General features: G+C 53.7%; 1 protein-coding gene across 3 annotated transcripts; it reads right to left on the minus strand.

Moving 5' to 3' along the window:
- Window positions 1-3530: 3530 nt before the first annotated feature.
- NRN1 (neuritin 1) lies at window positions 3531-12499 on the minus strand. 3 transcript variants are annotated; one of them, XM_003806721.4, is made up of 3 exons: window positions 12206-12499; window positions 7867-8011; window positions 3531-4732 (listed from the first exon to the last, which is right to left on the minus strand). In XM_003806721.4, exons 1-3 carry the CDS (start codon window positions 12258-12260, stop codon window positions 4504-4506), a joined length of 429 nt encoding a protein of 142 aa, XP_003806769.1. In that variant the 5' UTR covers window positions 12261-12499; the 3' UTR covers window positions 3531-4503. The 3 variants fall into 3 exon arrangements, with proteins under 3 accessions (XP_003806769.1, XP_034817292.1, XP_063461204.1); XM_034961401.3 differs by lacking the exon at window positions 12206-12499 and adding an exon at window positions 9215-9886; XM_063605134.1 differs by lacking the exon at window positions 12206-12499 and adding an exon at window positions 8193-8333.
- Window positions 12500-15756: the final 3257 nt, after the last annotated feature.

The following is a 15756-nucleotide window of genomic DNA, read 5'->3' on the forward strand; positions in this document are numbered from 1 at the left end:
TGGGGCTGGGCGGGGTTTGGGCTAACTCTTCTCCCGCCGGCATTCGGGTTTGGGGGCCGAGGCTGCCCAAGCGTTAACCTCCAAAAGGGCCCTGCAGGGGGTGCTTTCTCTACACTGTTCTTCTCTTGGGTAGTGGAGGGGTTGGTGGGGGAACCACAAGCTACAAGATTACAAAGTTGTTAGACTCCTTAGCCTAGGGAGGTACGATGATTTGGGACCGGGTGTGGAGGTGTGGGCGGGGTGGGGGGTGCGGTGTCTTTCGGAGCCCTAAGCGGGCGTCCTCAGCCGCTCCTTTCCATTCCTACCCCCCACCCCCAGCTCACCACTTCGTTTTCAAGTCTGGGAGGGGAGCGGGGGGCGGTGATGGGGAGGAGACCAACGCTGTGATTTCCCCTGGTAGGTGTTCTGAGTGGCTAGGGATCCTTCCCTCGCGTGCCCCTGGGTCAGGGCGGTAGACAGCTCCAGAGGATGGACGGCCAGCGTGAAAGCTAGAGCTCGTGTATTGTAGGGAAAACTGGGGTGGCGGGGAGAGAATGGTTGAATACCTTCCTGATATTTGAGGGAGAATTCGGCAAGGGGGAAATCTCTGGCTCCATCTTTGCCTGACTCATCGGATTTCCTGGGGTGGGCTCCGGGAGAGGGCTCGGGGCTGGCGCTCCTGCCTCGGTCCGTCCAGCACCAAGACGCCAGGTCCTCGGCGGCCCTGGCCCTCTGGGGGTACTGATTACAGTGGAAAGATCTCTGGGTCCGCAGAAGGAGAATTTGTGTCAAGGTTCTTGTGCGCATTTTCTTCTCTGGGGGTTCTGAATGAAAATAAGTCCCAAGGTCATCTTTGTCCCTTAGCTCTTGCCCAGAGCTCTATTTGCGTCTCCAAGCTTCTCCATCATCTCCTTTTGTGTTTCAGGTGATCGCCCACCTTTCTTCCCTTCTAACCCTACGTCCGGATCTTTTTCCCCCTCGTTTCTCCCCGTGTCCCCCATTTTCCAGGCTCGAGTCCTTTTTCTCGTGCCAGTTTCCTCCCTCCGTCCGATTTCCTTTCCCACGGGCCCTGGAGTTCCTCGGGCCCAGGCAGGGCTCTGGAACTGGCCTGACATGTTCATAATAAGGATTGTCAGACATGGTACTCAAGTGAACTACCTTGTCTTGAACTTACTCGGACAGAGGATGGGATGTAGGAGGTCCTTCTGGAATCCCAACAGCTCCTCAAAGGCTCGAAGCCAGCCTGAGCGGGCCACCTGAAGAGCCACGGGCTGTGGGAAGATACGGAGAGGCTACTCCGACGTGGGGAGGAGGTAGGGATGACGATGTCCTGTGTGCCTGAAGCCCACTCCGCCCCACTCCCAATACTCCCACCATCTCATCAGTGGGGCATGCTCGCCCTGGTTAATGTCATCTCCCTGAACTGCCAACGAGGCTAGCAGCTTTGCTGCTTAAAACCGATAACATCAGCCAACATATGGAGATGTCATCATGATTAAACGGCAAATTATAGCCGAAGACGGCGCGATAATAATCTAAACAATCACCACAAGAAGAAATGTTCTCTAACGCTCCAGTTGCGGAAGCCTGCGTTTCCAAGACTCGCGGCCCTGCGTTCCCAGGGATATCTCCGTGCTCACGTGAGCGTGGTCCTCGGCTTGGGACCGACAAGGGAGCCCCAGACAGGACGATAAGGTTTGGAGATTCCCAGGGCGATCTGGGACTCCGTGGCGTGGGGGCTTGGAAGCGCGTGGAGGGGCTGAGAGAGGGGAGAGGGCGCCCTTCCTCTAGGGCGGCCCCGTCTGGGAAGCAGTTGGAACAGCCGTAGGAGCCAGGGGTTCCTAGAGAAGAACCCTGTTAGGAGAGCAGACCAGCCCGCACCCCAGTCCCCGCCCCCTCGCCCCTTCTGCCCCGCCCTTAGCCTGCCTCTTCCTAGATCTTCCAGGAGATTGATTTCTGAGTAGGAAGCCCGCGCTGCTAGGGGAGGGGCGTCCTCTGTGGGTCGTGGGGGGTTTCCCTTCTCTCCACAGTCGGAGCAGAAGGGCGCCTGCCTTTTATTTTGACAAGCAATGGGCTTAGTTGTGAGCACTTGTTTGCCCCCAATATGTAGAGGAAAAGATACTGATAGGAGGCGGCGTGCTACGATGGCAAAAATGGAGAAGACCCTCCCTCTTTATCCTGGTTCTCCTCCTTGTTAAATAGATTCGTATTTAAGATAGGCACAGACATTCTAATTTGAATTCCAGGGGTTGAACTCCAGTTAGAATCATCCTATTTATACGCAGACCGAAAATAACCATTGAAACGAAACCAACAAAATGCAACTATTTTCCAAAACCCCGAGCGTTTGCTGGTGGGTGACCACCCCGCGCAGGTAGCGCGGATCTGCTTTGGTTTTGACTGAGAACCCGGGTTTGGACTGAGACCTCCGTCGGGAGGAGGGGACTGGGTGGGAGTTAGCGGGCGAAACGATTCCCCGGAGTGGCCCCGAGCGGCGCGTGCGTGAACGCGCGGCCGTAATATATGCTGCCATTAAGAATCGGTGCGGCTTCCAGCGCTCCGGGCGCAGGGACGCATGTGTTGCTGGAATTCAATCCGTGGGGGGAATGCAGATTGGGCTGCGACTCACTGGGTTTGATTTATGAACTGTTACACTAGCAATTGTTTACACATTGCATTTCAGAGCCCGGGCCCACTCTTCCCGCAGCGGGCAGCGGGCTTCTCCCTGCGGGAACCTGCTGCAGCCCCCTTGGTCTCTCTCCATCCTCCTCCCTTCCCCCGTTCCCCCCCCCCCCGGGGCCCCCGCAGCTTCCTCCCACAGCCACCTTCTCCAAGAAATCAGATTTCGATTTCTCTGAACCCAGAGACCTACATGCAGTTCTTTCTCCCCCGCCTACTCCAGGCCTGCAGTCCCCGGACCCGGGTCGCCTCTGCCCCTGTTTACTCCGGAATGTTCACTTCACTTTAAGGCCATGCGGAGCCTATAAATAGGAGAGGTGGAATCAGCCCCACTGCCAGATCAATAGGGCCCGTCTCCTCGCCATTTCAGCTGAGCTGTCTTATTAATTATGAAAGGATTCACCTGATCCCTGCCAGGGAACACAGCCTCTCGGCCCCTCTGCTGGAGCCCTTAATGGTGGTTCCTTCGCAAGCTGCCTCTGGCCACCGCACAGGAAGAGGCGAATCGTGGTTAGGCCGAGCCTGCAAGGATCGTGGTTAGGGCTCCGGCCCGCCTGAGGCGGGGGCAGACGGCCGGCCACTGGCATTGTCTGCCTGTGCGAGCAAGCCCAATTCCTCTAAATCTCAAACAGAAAGAATCTCTGCTTTGTAATTAATTTAAAAACAACTTTCATTTTCTCTTTTTTAAGGAAACACGGTTTCGGGGAAGTGGCCAAGTGGCTTAAGTGAGGAGGGTCTGCTTGAAGGTGGCAGGTCTGCTTGAAGCGGCTTCCTGAAGAGGTGAGCTTATCACCGGCATCCTGTGTCCCTTCAGGTTCCCTGAGAACTGGGTCAAGAAAGCAGGTTGGGGTAGGAAACAAACGACACCCCCATTTCAAACAATAATTTTTATTTTATACTTCTCTATACTTTGTAGCAAATCTTTTTTTGCTGAATTTAATTTATAATAAACTTTTTAAATTACATCTCTCTTTTTTTTTAAAATCAAGGCTCTTTTATGTCAAAATCTTTTTTTAGCTATATTTTAGATTAACATTTAACATCCCCCCCTTGTGATCTATACCGTTGGATATTCAGGTATTACTGTGTGTGTAACAGCTAAAACAAGAGGGAGGAGGGAAAATAAAGGCAGTGAACTTGGACGGATGCATCAACAACAGCAGATAAAGCTAACCCCTCAGTGACCATAGCAGCATGTCTTCTGGAAGCCTTTACTCTTACCCCAGAGATTTCCTCAGCCCCTTCCCTCTCTCCCTCCTATCCTCCAAACACAAAGCCAACAGTCTGTCCTTTCGCTTTTCTTGAGGAGAAATGTGCAGTGGAAATGATCAAAACAAGATACTGTGGAAGAACGACGTGAGCGTGAATTATTCACCGTATGTTTCGTCCGTGGACATCTCTCTTGAATTCATTCCCCTGGCCTTCTCCTCTCCTCGCCTTTCTATTAGGAGGAGCCCATCATTTTTCATGTTACTAGCATGATTAATGTAGTAGGTGGCCCAGGGCCGTTCCTGAGATTCTTTTGCCAACAACAAAAAATTAATAATAATAAAATTAAAAAATGGGGTGGGTTTGCCGTTTTCTTATTTGTGTGTGAAGACGGACTAAAGCTGAGGTCCGATTTTGGCTGTGCTTGCTTGCTCACTGATTGGTAACATTTGGCAAATAAAACACAAGAAATCAAACGAAATAAAAAAGAGAATCAGGATTTCCCACAATCCTATATGAGTGTTTTCAGCATCACAGAGAATCACAACGTCCCCAAAGAACTAATGGATCTTCCTCTCGATTTCCGGGAGCATGGAGTGAGTGTGGGTGGGCGCGTGGGGGGAGCTGGCCCCACGCTCAGAAGGAAAGCCAGGTCGCTAAAGCTGCCGAGAGAGACACCAGGAGCACCGGGAACGCCGGGAGCAGGGACCCCGCCGCCCCGTTGCCGCTGCCGCAGAGTTCGAATAAGCTGCCTTGGATGTTGAGGTTTTTGGATTCTTTTCTCAGTTTATCCCACATATCTTTCGCCCCTTCCTGGCAATCCGTAAGGGCTGTGACCGTGCAGCTGTGGAAATCCTCCCAGTATCTGGTGAGGAACAGAACAAAACAGAAGAAGCAGGTTCACTTGGGACGCCGGGAACACCCCGGGCTTGCGCCCCTGCGCCTCCCCGCTGGCGGCCCCGCAAACTTCCCGGGGTGTCCCCTCCCTACCTTCTCTTCACCGCCCTGGCGCCTGGCCTGCGCGAGGTCGGGACTCGCGGGACCTCCGCCTACCCCAGAAGCGGCTGTCTAAAGCGGGGGTCGGGGGGCGCCCCCTCCTGTCTGGTTTTCCCTTCCAGTTGCCGGGAGAGGACTAGGCAGCCGGGAGCCGGGTCGTGCACCCGCTGTGGCGCGCTGGCACCTCGGCCTCCGCAAACAGATTGCTCGCCCTCCTCGGGGAAAGCTAGGAAAACAGTGCTAAGCCTCGCAAGCTGCCGCCCATTAATGCCTCTTAGCTTGCAAGATGGGTTACTAGCTCTGAGCACGGCCCTCCCCTCGGGGCTTCTTCCATTCTCCTCCCCCTCGCCCCTTCTGTCTCCCTCCTTCTCCACGCCGCGGTACTCTCGCCTTCGCCCTCATTCTCTCCCTCCACCTACTACCTCTTCCTTTTGTTTTCCGTTCTCCTGATTTTCCCTTTCTTTCTTTTTCCGTTCCGTCTGCTTTCCTCTCTTCTGTTTCCCACTTCCTCTTCCTCCTTCCCACAACCTGCCTGGATCCTCCTTGCTCTCCACAGTTCCCGGCTCAGATTCGGCCTGGAGACTCCTGCCTGCCTCTCTTCTCCCCGGGGTCGGTGAGTGTTAGTGGCCGAGCACCTGGGGCCGGCTTCGTAGCCTTCATCTGCTCTTGCGAATCCAAGTGTCCCAGGCCTGCGCGTTGGGTCCCTCCTGTTTCTCCCTCCCCAGTCTTTTCCGTGGGCTTGGGCCCCATGGGGCTTCCTCCCCACAGCTTTCAGGATGTAGCGCCAGCCTTCAAGTCCGGAACTGCGGGGAAGGCGTGGTGCCCACCTCTGCCAACCCTCGAGGACTCCCCACGCTCTGTCCTCCTCTTGCGGTCAGTTCACGGAGCCTGGCGCCTAACTCAACCACTTCCTCCTCCCAGGCTCGGCTCCTAGACCCGCCCCCACAACCTTCATCCAACCTGTCCCTTTTGATTGTCCCCCTTTCTTCTGAAAACCCAAAATAGATCCTGAGACTAAATATAATCCCAACCCGTGATCGATTCCTGGGGCGCTGTCTCCTTTCAGAGCTGGGTCGATCTGTGCCTCTCTGTAACTCCGGGCTGGTCCCCACCTGCCCCGGGCCTCGAGCACCAGGTCACAGGCGCCTGCCCTCTACATGGTTTGGTTGTATTTTCTCCTCTCTCTTCCTTCTGCTGGCTGGCCTGGACTGTAAGCACATTGAACGCAGGCACTGTGTTAATTTATGAGTACTGGAGGGACACAGAGCTTCCAGGTTCCTCAACTTGTAATAAACAGCAACATTTGGACATTAGGAGGCCCAGGGAGGACAGCTGTCCTGCAGACTGTCTGTGGAATTGCCCCTGCTAAAGGATGCCTAAATTGCTCTTTTTTTTTTTTATGTACGCCCAGATGAGGGCAGAGTTGTGAGGGACCTGGTAGAGAAGGATAGACTCCACCTGGGGCTGGGCAGAGGTGGGCTTCAGCTCCGTGTTGAGCAAACAGCTCCCCCAAATGAGTAGGGCCTGGACCTAGCCGTGGCCTGTGACCTCAGGAAGGAGTTCTCACTTTCCTGTTTTCCAAGACTGAAGTTCTGCTTAAAATTAAAATAGCTTGGAATAAACAAGTTCCACCAAATGACAGAGGATTTGGGAGCTGCTCTATATGCAACCTTTTGTTATCCTTATAGATAAACATTCTTATCCATCACGAGACTTTTAGAATTAAATGACTTTGTCCCTTTCATGATAGGAAAGCACTAGCCATTTAGGTGCTGTGGCTCCTAGTAGGCACTGGGGCATTTAGGAAATAGAGTAGCACAATTGACACCATTTAATTTAGCAAAACCTAAACAAACACCCTTCCTTCCACCAGTCCCCTTTGCCCCAGTTGGGGAGTGAAGAAAGACTTCACAGTATACAAATGATGCCACAGAAAATGGTCACTCTAACCTCAGGGAATAAGGGGCACAACCTGCCGTGGCTGTTTTGAAACAGTTATTGTGGGGGTGGGGGAACACAGCTGTTTTTTGCAAAATAAAAGAATGGGTGTTGCAGAGGACAGGGGTGTTTTCTAAGGTCTGCAGCAGCTAAATTGCTGCAGGTCCACTGCAGTAGGGCTCTGCTGGTTACCTTATTGCTCGTGGGAGCAGTGCTTTCTAGCCAAGCTCTGAGAAATCACCACTGGACCTGGCTATGAACTACTACCCATCTCTCTTTACCTTTGAAGCTGTCCAGGTCTGGGGACACCTTACAGATGTGCGAGGGGGCAAGGGAAACAAGGAGAGTGCCTATTCCAAATCTCGGAATCTGCTGTAAACTCAAAGCGACTATCACTGGACCACCAGCTGGACTTACTCTTTTTGGGTAAAGTCACTGGCACACAATAAGATGGCGTTTCAGCCTGTCTCCTAGAAAACAGGAAGGGAGACCTGTATCTCCTTGCCTGTGCCGGCATTTCCTTGGTGTGTAGTAGAGGGGCGTTTTGTCACGAGAAATGGACAGAAGAGAGGAGTGACTTTCCCTTTAGGCAAATGTAGTATTACCCCAAACACTCCTCAAATCCAAACTAACTGTTCTTCAGAGAATACCTGGCAGGTCACTCGTTCACGCAAGAGCAAAGAATGATCAAGATTGCTACAAGGCAGAGAGATTTTGCAGCACCAAGATTTTGTAGCAATTCTTCATGCCTCTTGCCCTGGCTCCCAGCATGTTGAGCATGCGCACCTCTGTGCAAGCCTGTGAGGCCGCGTAGGGCTGGGACTGGGTCTATATTGAAGGATCCTCCTCCATATCCCACCCCGGGCTGTGGGATCCCCTTGGGAAGCGCAGGTTCTAACCCGGGGGCCTGGTCCTAGGCCTGGGGGTTGGAGCCAGAAGGCAAGAGTGAGCCGATTCGGATTCGCGCTGGCGCTGAACGCTGAGCGCAGGCGGGGAGGCTCGGCACTCTCCGACCTCAGTAGCGCCCCCAAACCCGAAGTCCAGCCGGCCAGAGAGGACACTTACGTGCACACGGTCTTGATGTTCGTCTTGTCGTCCAGGCCCTGCGGGTAGTTGGCCATGCTGTCGCCCAGCTTGAGCAAACAGTCCGAAAAGCCCTTGAAGACCGCATCGCACTTGCCCGCTGCTCTCACGGCCTGCACCAGATACGCTGCGGGGAGGAGGGAACACCGGTCAGCAGCGCCACGACCCCGCCCTGCCGCCCACTGCCCTTTCCTGCGAGACCCTGGCTCCGCGCGGCCTCGTCGCATCGGGCGGCCTCTCCCAGCGCCCAGCCTCGGGGCTCGCCAGTGTTAAAGGTGAATGAAAGACGTGACCCAGGAATGCCCGACCTGCAGCTAACGCTGCGTCTAGTGCAAATTGTCGGTGTGTGAGCAGGTGTGGGTGGGTGGGAGGTAGGTGAGTCCATTCCTTTCCTCCAGCTCCCTCCCGCATCTCGCTCCGTATCTTTTTCTGTTTCCATCGCCCCCTCTTCTCACCTCCCTCATCCCTTTTATTTCTCTTTCTCCTCACTCCCTCCTTCGTCTCCCAACACTTCCCCAGCAAGCCCTGTCACAGCTCTCGCAATGCGATCTTCCATTTTGAGGTGACAGAAGGGGTCTCGGCTGCAGCGTGCGGGGGGCGAGAACGGGGTGGGGAGACGACAGGGCGTGGGGTCACGCAGCTGAACCCAACGCCACATCACGAGAGTAAGCCTCAGGCTTGGTGCTCTGTCCTTGGTGGGCGCTCAGCAAACACTGCTGAATGAATGAACGAATATAGTCCCTGGAAGCCACCAGCAGTTACCGAAATGGATTGTTTCATTATAAAACCGATTGCCTACCGTGGACTCTGTATTCCGAGTGAGACCCTCGGATGCACCCTCTCCCGCCCCACTGGAAAGAGGGCAGCCTAGACGTCCTGAGACCTGGCGCGGATGATGAGTGGTCTGGAGCGGAGAAGGCCAGAGGCCGGGCGGGGTCACGGATGAGTCTGCCCGGGTCACCTCCGCAAAGGCCAAATCCACGAACCTCGGGCCTCTTTCTCTCCTCCTCCCCTGTCCGCCACTCTGCTCCCCAGACACCCTTAACAACCCACCTGCCCGCCAAAAAGCCCGCCTACACTCCGGACAGCAGCGGGGAGAGGCTGTTCTTCTGCAGGTGCCAGCCCTGCTGCTGAAAGTGAGCTCGCCGCGGCCCGGGGCTCCTGGCCCCAGCTCAGGACTCCCTGCAGAGAGCAGGCAGGGATAAAAGCTGAGCGGCCGGAGGAGAAGGAGGAGGAAACACAGGCCGCACGAAGGTCCAAGCCCCAAGCCCCCAAGCCCCTGGCCTCTGGACGGCCAAACCCCGAGGCGCGGGACTGGAAGGACAGGTACCAGGCTGCGGGCGCGCGGCTGTGGCCATCTCTTTCCGCCCTGAGGCCGACGAGCCCGGCTGGAGGCTGAGTGCCTAGCGGCCCAAAGCAGCCCGGGCGCCGGGAGGGCGCCAGAGAAGCCCAGCGTTAGGGCGGGGAAGAAAGGGTGAATCTCAGAATCGAAATCCGCACCGGCGCCCACGACCCTGGGCGCCGGCCTGGTCCTCGGCAGCTTTCTGGCGGCTGCGCTTGTGTGTGAATGTGTCCCGGGAGGACCGGACACCTCAATCCCTCGGCCCCCAACGCGGGCGCCTGTCCGCGAGCGCCGGGCCAGACGCCGAAGAGGAAGGTGACCGAACCCGTAGCAGCTTCCGAGAGCGAACCGTTTGCAAATTGCTGCAGGAAGAGCGAGGCGGGCCTTGCGCTTTTTAATCCGGAACGGGAAGCGCTGGGGAAGGGACCAAGGTTAACTTCGACCTCCGCTGGGGCAGATACGTAAACCTTCTTGAACCTCCGAGTTCACCTTACAGCGAAAATGAAATACCCTTGCGACTACAATACTAACAAATCGAACAGTGACGTAAAATCTTAAGAATAAACGAATCTTTGTTCTAATAGAGCTCGTTCAAAATGGAAATACACTCCACACATCTTCCTCTATAACGCATGTCACAAATACAGCTTTGCAGAGAAGAAACGAAATAAAATAAAGTCCAATCTTCCCGTCCACGTCTCTCCCCACCCCTTGCCTACACCCCCAAAACTCAGTGGCGAAAGAAGCCCCTAAAATGCATTGACATTTTTTAAGGGGAATTGGGGCTCGCCGGGGGCGGGAGCGCTCTTGTCACGTTATCTTCCCAGGCGCTGCTGGAGAAGACCCTGCACACCGCGCATGTGTGAGTGTGTGCTGTGTAAAATAAGTGGTGAACATGTCTGTCTTTTAAAACTGTGACTTCTTGGACTCTAGCCTTCTCTGGGAGGCCGGGAGGCTGCGCGCGGGACGGATTTTGCAGGCGCACGCGTCCCAGCAGGTCGCAGCCCGTGCGTCCCTCGCTGTCCTTCCTGAACCCCGCTTAGGCGAGACTCTGGCGGGTGACCCTGGCTCCTTCCCTGTCCTCTCTGCCGTCCCCTTCTTGTGCGGTTTCCATCCGTTCATTCATTCGTTCGACCTCTCATTCATTCCGAACTTCCTCCCGCTGCGTCTTCTTTCGTGTTCACCACACTCTTCTACCTCCCCGCCCCTCCCAACCCCCACTTTTCTTGCCAAATGTCAATGATTTGGGACAGCTCCCAGCCATGAATTAATAAAGACCGAGGTTCTGGTGCAGGAAAGGGCAGACATTAGGGAACAAATACGTTCAATTTCAATTCCACAGTCAACAAATAGTCATTTTTGGACCGAGGTTAATGTGTTCAAAACGCGTCCCTCAGGCACGACCACCGTCTTTTTTTTCCCTCCAAACCTCTCAAAGTAAGGTTATTTCCTACCGGGAAAACAGAGTCCCAAATCTTGTCCGATTAAAATTTCTATCTCAAAAACAACTCTCTCTCCTGCTCTCTAAAAATTCAAAGGTTTATTGCAAAATGCCACGTTCACTTATTTCCAACATTTAAGGAATTTGCTGCCATTAGAAATATTATTTACAGCAGCTCTTTTCACTAATGTCAAAGATTCAAAACAACCAGATTTAAAGCATTGTCATTTTTTGGAACTAAAGGAAAACACCAATATCCTGCACTCACACACTCTAAAATCTTTATAATGTTTCTGCATTATAAAATCTCAAAATCATGTCAGTTGCATAAAACCCCACTGCAAAGAATCCATTTTAATGTCTAGAGAACTCCAAACCTTGTTTCCTTCACATTTCTTATGGAAAAAACATATTATGCATTCTCCTTTCTTGCCCCAAACCAATTACCTAAAGCACCCCCTCCCCCAATACTGCAAGGATTTGTCTGCAAAGAATGCCACAGCCTGAACTGATAGGAGGTAACAATTCCGTTTCAGGAGTTTCTTTTTTCCCCCCTGTTGTCCATTCTATTAATAACCTGCTTCACTTTCACTTTTAGGCCACGTTAATTAATGTTCTGACCCAGTGTCGGAGAAGGGGGTTTTCTAGTGCCCTCTTCTATATCTTTTCTTCATTCTGGATGGTAAAAATGTGAACTTTAAAAAGACCCCTGACAGCGTAACTACAACTCAACATTCCTTAACATAAAATGGGGACTAAATAATTCCTTCCATAACCAACCCCAAACAAACAAAAATAACAAACACCCGACATGACATATTCCAAACACTTCTTAACCCTTTCCTATATATAAAATGCAGACACCAATGTGTAAAGTAGCAGGCAAATGCATCTAGAAAAGTGTATCTACGTAAATTTGGCTGAATTCATCCTCTTCAATGGTAAGCATGTTAAAATATGTGGTCTGAAGTTCCCTATCACTCTCGATTTGCCCACCAGCCGGGTCTGCGGTGTCCGTGCAAACGCTGCAGCTAGGATATAGGGGGGAGGAGGGGCGGGAGAATGACAAAGTTCTAAATGCAGCAGTCTGAGCCCTGGAATATCTTTGCTTTCAGCACATAAACTTTCCAGTCCTGGCTGCCTAGCCATTTTATTCCTGCATTCACATTTCGACTCTTCAAAATAATATCTTGCAGTATCGCAGGGGCCAGTACATTGCCCCAGAGCGCACCAAACCTGGTATAAACCCAGAAAGGGAAACAAAAATGGATGTGTGCTCAGGAAAAAGGGGGAAAAAAACCGTGTCCAGAAAATGTCCGGCCGCACACATTTCCTGGCGAACATTTGGAATCTATAGCTTTAGGAAAAACCGATCTGGGACGCGCTAGTCCCCAGGAACTGATGCCCCCACCCTCGGGGGATTGCCGGCTTCTCCGCACCCTGGGGCGGCCGCGGACCCGCTAGTCCCCCTCCGCGCCTCGGGCCGGGGCAGGCTGCCTCCCGCCTCCAGCCTCCAGCCGGGCTGAGCGGCCACTTACCTATTTGCACCGCGAGGATCAGTGAAATATATCTGCCGTTCAACTTAAGTCCCATCCTACGTTTAGTCAAACCATTTGCGACCGCAGACCTTTAAATAGTTAGTTTAGAGAACGCGGGGGAAAGCCAAAAAATAGGCATTGCCAACAAGTTCCGGGAGCGACAGAGACTTTATGCACTGGGAAGGCAGAGGGAGGAGAGAAAGAGAGGGAGCGAGGAAGAGACAGAAAGAGAGAGAGAGAGAGAAAGAGAGAGAGAGAGAGGCTGAGGGGGGGGAGAGCTGGGAATGGTTCACTCCATTAGAAGGGGGCGGAGGAAGTACAGCCTCACGCCCACGAGCAGGCCTGACGTGGGGGATGACACGGAATGATTTTTTTTTTAATATAGACACCTTGGTAGAGAATCGCCATTTATAGTCATCAGAAGCTGGAATTAATCAGATATCTCCAATTAATGTGCGATCTGAACGAAATTTTGCCTCCCGGGGGTGAGCATTTTCCTATTCTAGCGGTCACCCCTGCCTCTTCCTCGTTCCGGGGGCCCCCCAGCCCCGCCGCCTCCCTGCGCAGAACAGGGGCTCCCCCTCCCTTCCCCGCCAGGAGCTGGGGAGTCCTGGCGCGCCCACTCGATTGTTTCAACCTGCTCCCCCTCCTCCATCAGCACCACAGAGAATCCAGCCCGCTCTCTACGATGCAGGGGGGTTTAAAGGAGCGGGAGAGGGAAAAACAGCTAAGCTAGCTCGATTAATTCGAAAGCGCTCCTCGGCCGCCCGCCCCCTGCGCTTGCCTACCCTCTTTTTCTCCAACCCAGCAGCTGAGCTCTGGGCGCAGCCTGGAGCGCGTGAGCTCGCAGCCCGGCCCCCCGCACGAGCACACACACACACACACACACACGCGCGCGCGCGCACGCCCGCCAGCCGCGCCGAGCGCCCCCATGCCCGCCCGCACACAAGGCACGCGAGCGCGCGCACACGCCCAGGCCCCGGGGGTTTGGTTTGCACACGTGGGGCCCCAGAAATAAACACCGAATGTCCTCTGTGAATTTTACCCACCTCCGATGCCCCAGCGGGCCAAAGGCCGCTTCAAGGGACACAGCGACACCTGTTTTAGGGGGCGAGTAGGGCACCGGGGAAGGAGCCTCTGATAAGACAGTTTTCGGATACTAGTGATTTACCAACCAACTCTCAGCGCTTTAGGAAATTTCCAAGGCAAGCGCTAGTGTGCGGACTTCTTTCTAATCTTGATGCGCCTCTTGGGCTTATTTGTTGGGCTACACACACACGTACCCACACGCACACACGTACATCACGTACGCACACGCACACCCGGACCCATACACACCTGCACTGTCTTTTGATGCTCGGGCACAGACCCTGTGTAGGTGTAGCCTACCCTGCAACAAAATACTTCTGCAGCTGGCTTTGTGCTAGGTGCAAGCTGCTATCGACGACAGCTTGAGTCAAAACCGAAAAACTAACAGGGCTATTTCCTTTCTAAACGCCTTTAAGCTCTGGTTTTCTTCCTTTCTTCTGCACCAAACAGAAAAAAAAAAAGTCTAAATTGTAGCGTCTTTAATAAAATGCTAAAGAAGGCATTGGCCAGCTTTAATCCTTAAGCCTGTGGAGAGAAAAAAATGAAAACGACCCCCTAAATTTTGCCAAACTACACTAGAGGACGTCAAGCTGTCAAACTGTAGAAATGCACACGGATTAAGGAGAAGCGTTGAATTTGCTTCTACAGGCAGCTTGCCATCTAGGGCCAATCTTGCCGTCCCCATACTCAGACATTTGGAGATGCATAGACAAAGGGGGAGAAAGGTGCAAAATAACGGGGGTAGGACAGGCTGTGGAGGGTAGGGGGCTGAGGGGGAGCTGCGAGGGTCCTACTGCAGCACTTGGTGACGTGAGGTGTCTGCAATGTGCGGCCCCTAACTCACGTCCCGCGGGAGCCTCAGACTCCCATGCAGCCTTCCTGGCCCTGGGGGCGGAGTCATGTCTCCCCGCCCCTGGTTATGTCACCGGCCTGCGGGCGGGGCGGTTGGGGGCTCGCCTTCCGGTGTCCAGGGGCACGGTGGCGGCCCCAGGTGTTTCCTTTCCCCGAGCTCGGAGGCTCCGGGAAGAACCGAAAACGTGGGCGGACAGGGGGTGGGGCGGGGCCTGGTGGCGAGAGGGGGGCGTTTCTCGGACCCTCCCCCGACGTCTTCCAATGGCAGGGCGGGAGGCTTTCCGAGGGGCGGGGCCTCAGGGGGGTTGCCACGCGGCCCGGCCCACGGCTCCGCCCCTCGCTCGGGGTTCCGCGTGGGGCCGGCCCAGCTTTCCCGGACCAGGCCACCAGCTGAGGGCCCCCAACCTCGCTCAGACTCGTGCAGAGCCCAGGCTTGGGAGTGGCTTAAGGTTTTTTGCCCTCAACGTCCTTGCCTTCCTCCTGCTTATCCACCTGGGATCTTCACAGCATCATTTTCTGGGATCCTCTCCAACCCCTCCCCTGTAACTCTGAGCGTGGGGCGCTGGGGATGTGGAGTAGGCAGGGCTGAGGGCCTCAATGAAGCGGGCGAACCCACGCGCGTGCGCACAGCCGCCCGCGCCGCGCCCCGGGCCGATCCGGTTCTTGCCCTTGGGACGTGGCTGCGCCGCACCGCCCTACCCCGGGAGGGAACCCCCGCTGACTTTTTCCTCTCTTCACTTTCCTCCCCAGGCGTCCCAACCTCCCTCATAGGCCTGAGTCTTTTTAAAAGTGAAGAAGAGAGAGGCAAACAGAGTTGGTACTCTACATAAATGATTTTCTGGGTAGATAGATGCACATGACATTTTATTTTTTAAAAAATTCTCATCTTTTAAATTACAGGTCGTTCTGCAGTCCAGGCTCCATGCAGGGTTGATTCTTCGTAGTTCTTTAATTAAAGGATATTGCAGTTCATGGTTGTCAATGCATGCTGTCTGGCAACGGTAGCATCCATGGTTGGAGGTGGCTTTGGAGAACGTTCCCTCTTTTATTAATGTGAAAAGCTCATCTCACATCATACTTGGGGTTGAAGATGCAGTGGGAAGAGCAGTGAACAGGGGCAGGGAAACCCAGCTCACAGGCTGACCCCCACACTTTGGAAAATGAAGGAGAGTGGACTATGAAGTAATTTCCAAAGCTGTTTTCACCTTTGAAATTTTGTGAACTGAGGATTTTCTAGAATTCTGTGAATGGGATTAGGTGTGGAAATGCACAATCCGAAGAATAAAATCCGTGCAAGAGTGCTTTTTATAAGCCAACTTCTTGCAAAGAACGTATTTCTTTTTGATAAGCAATTTTGTTTAAAGAAACAAATACAGTTCAGGAGAGGGAAAAAGTCACAGGTGCTGTTTGGGTCTGCATGTTGAATTGAGCCAAAGTAACTCCCAAAAGTAAGTCTGCATAATTAAGGTAATAAATATGCAAAATTCCTTATCCCTAGAACGGCCAGAAAGAGACTATGTCTAATTTTAAGCCTGGTGGGCACCAACTTCCTTTCTCGGTTCATGGCGCTACAGCCCTAGTCTGGATGAGCAGTATGCCAGTTGATTCCC

This window comes from Pan paniscus, chromosome 5, assembly GCF_029289425.2.
Source record: "Pan paniscus chromosome 5, NHGRI_mPanPan1-v2.0_pri, whole genome shotgun sequence".
NCBI classification, from domain to species: Eukaryota; Metazoa; Chordata; class Mammalia; order Primates; family Hominidae; genus Pan; species Pan paniscus.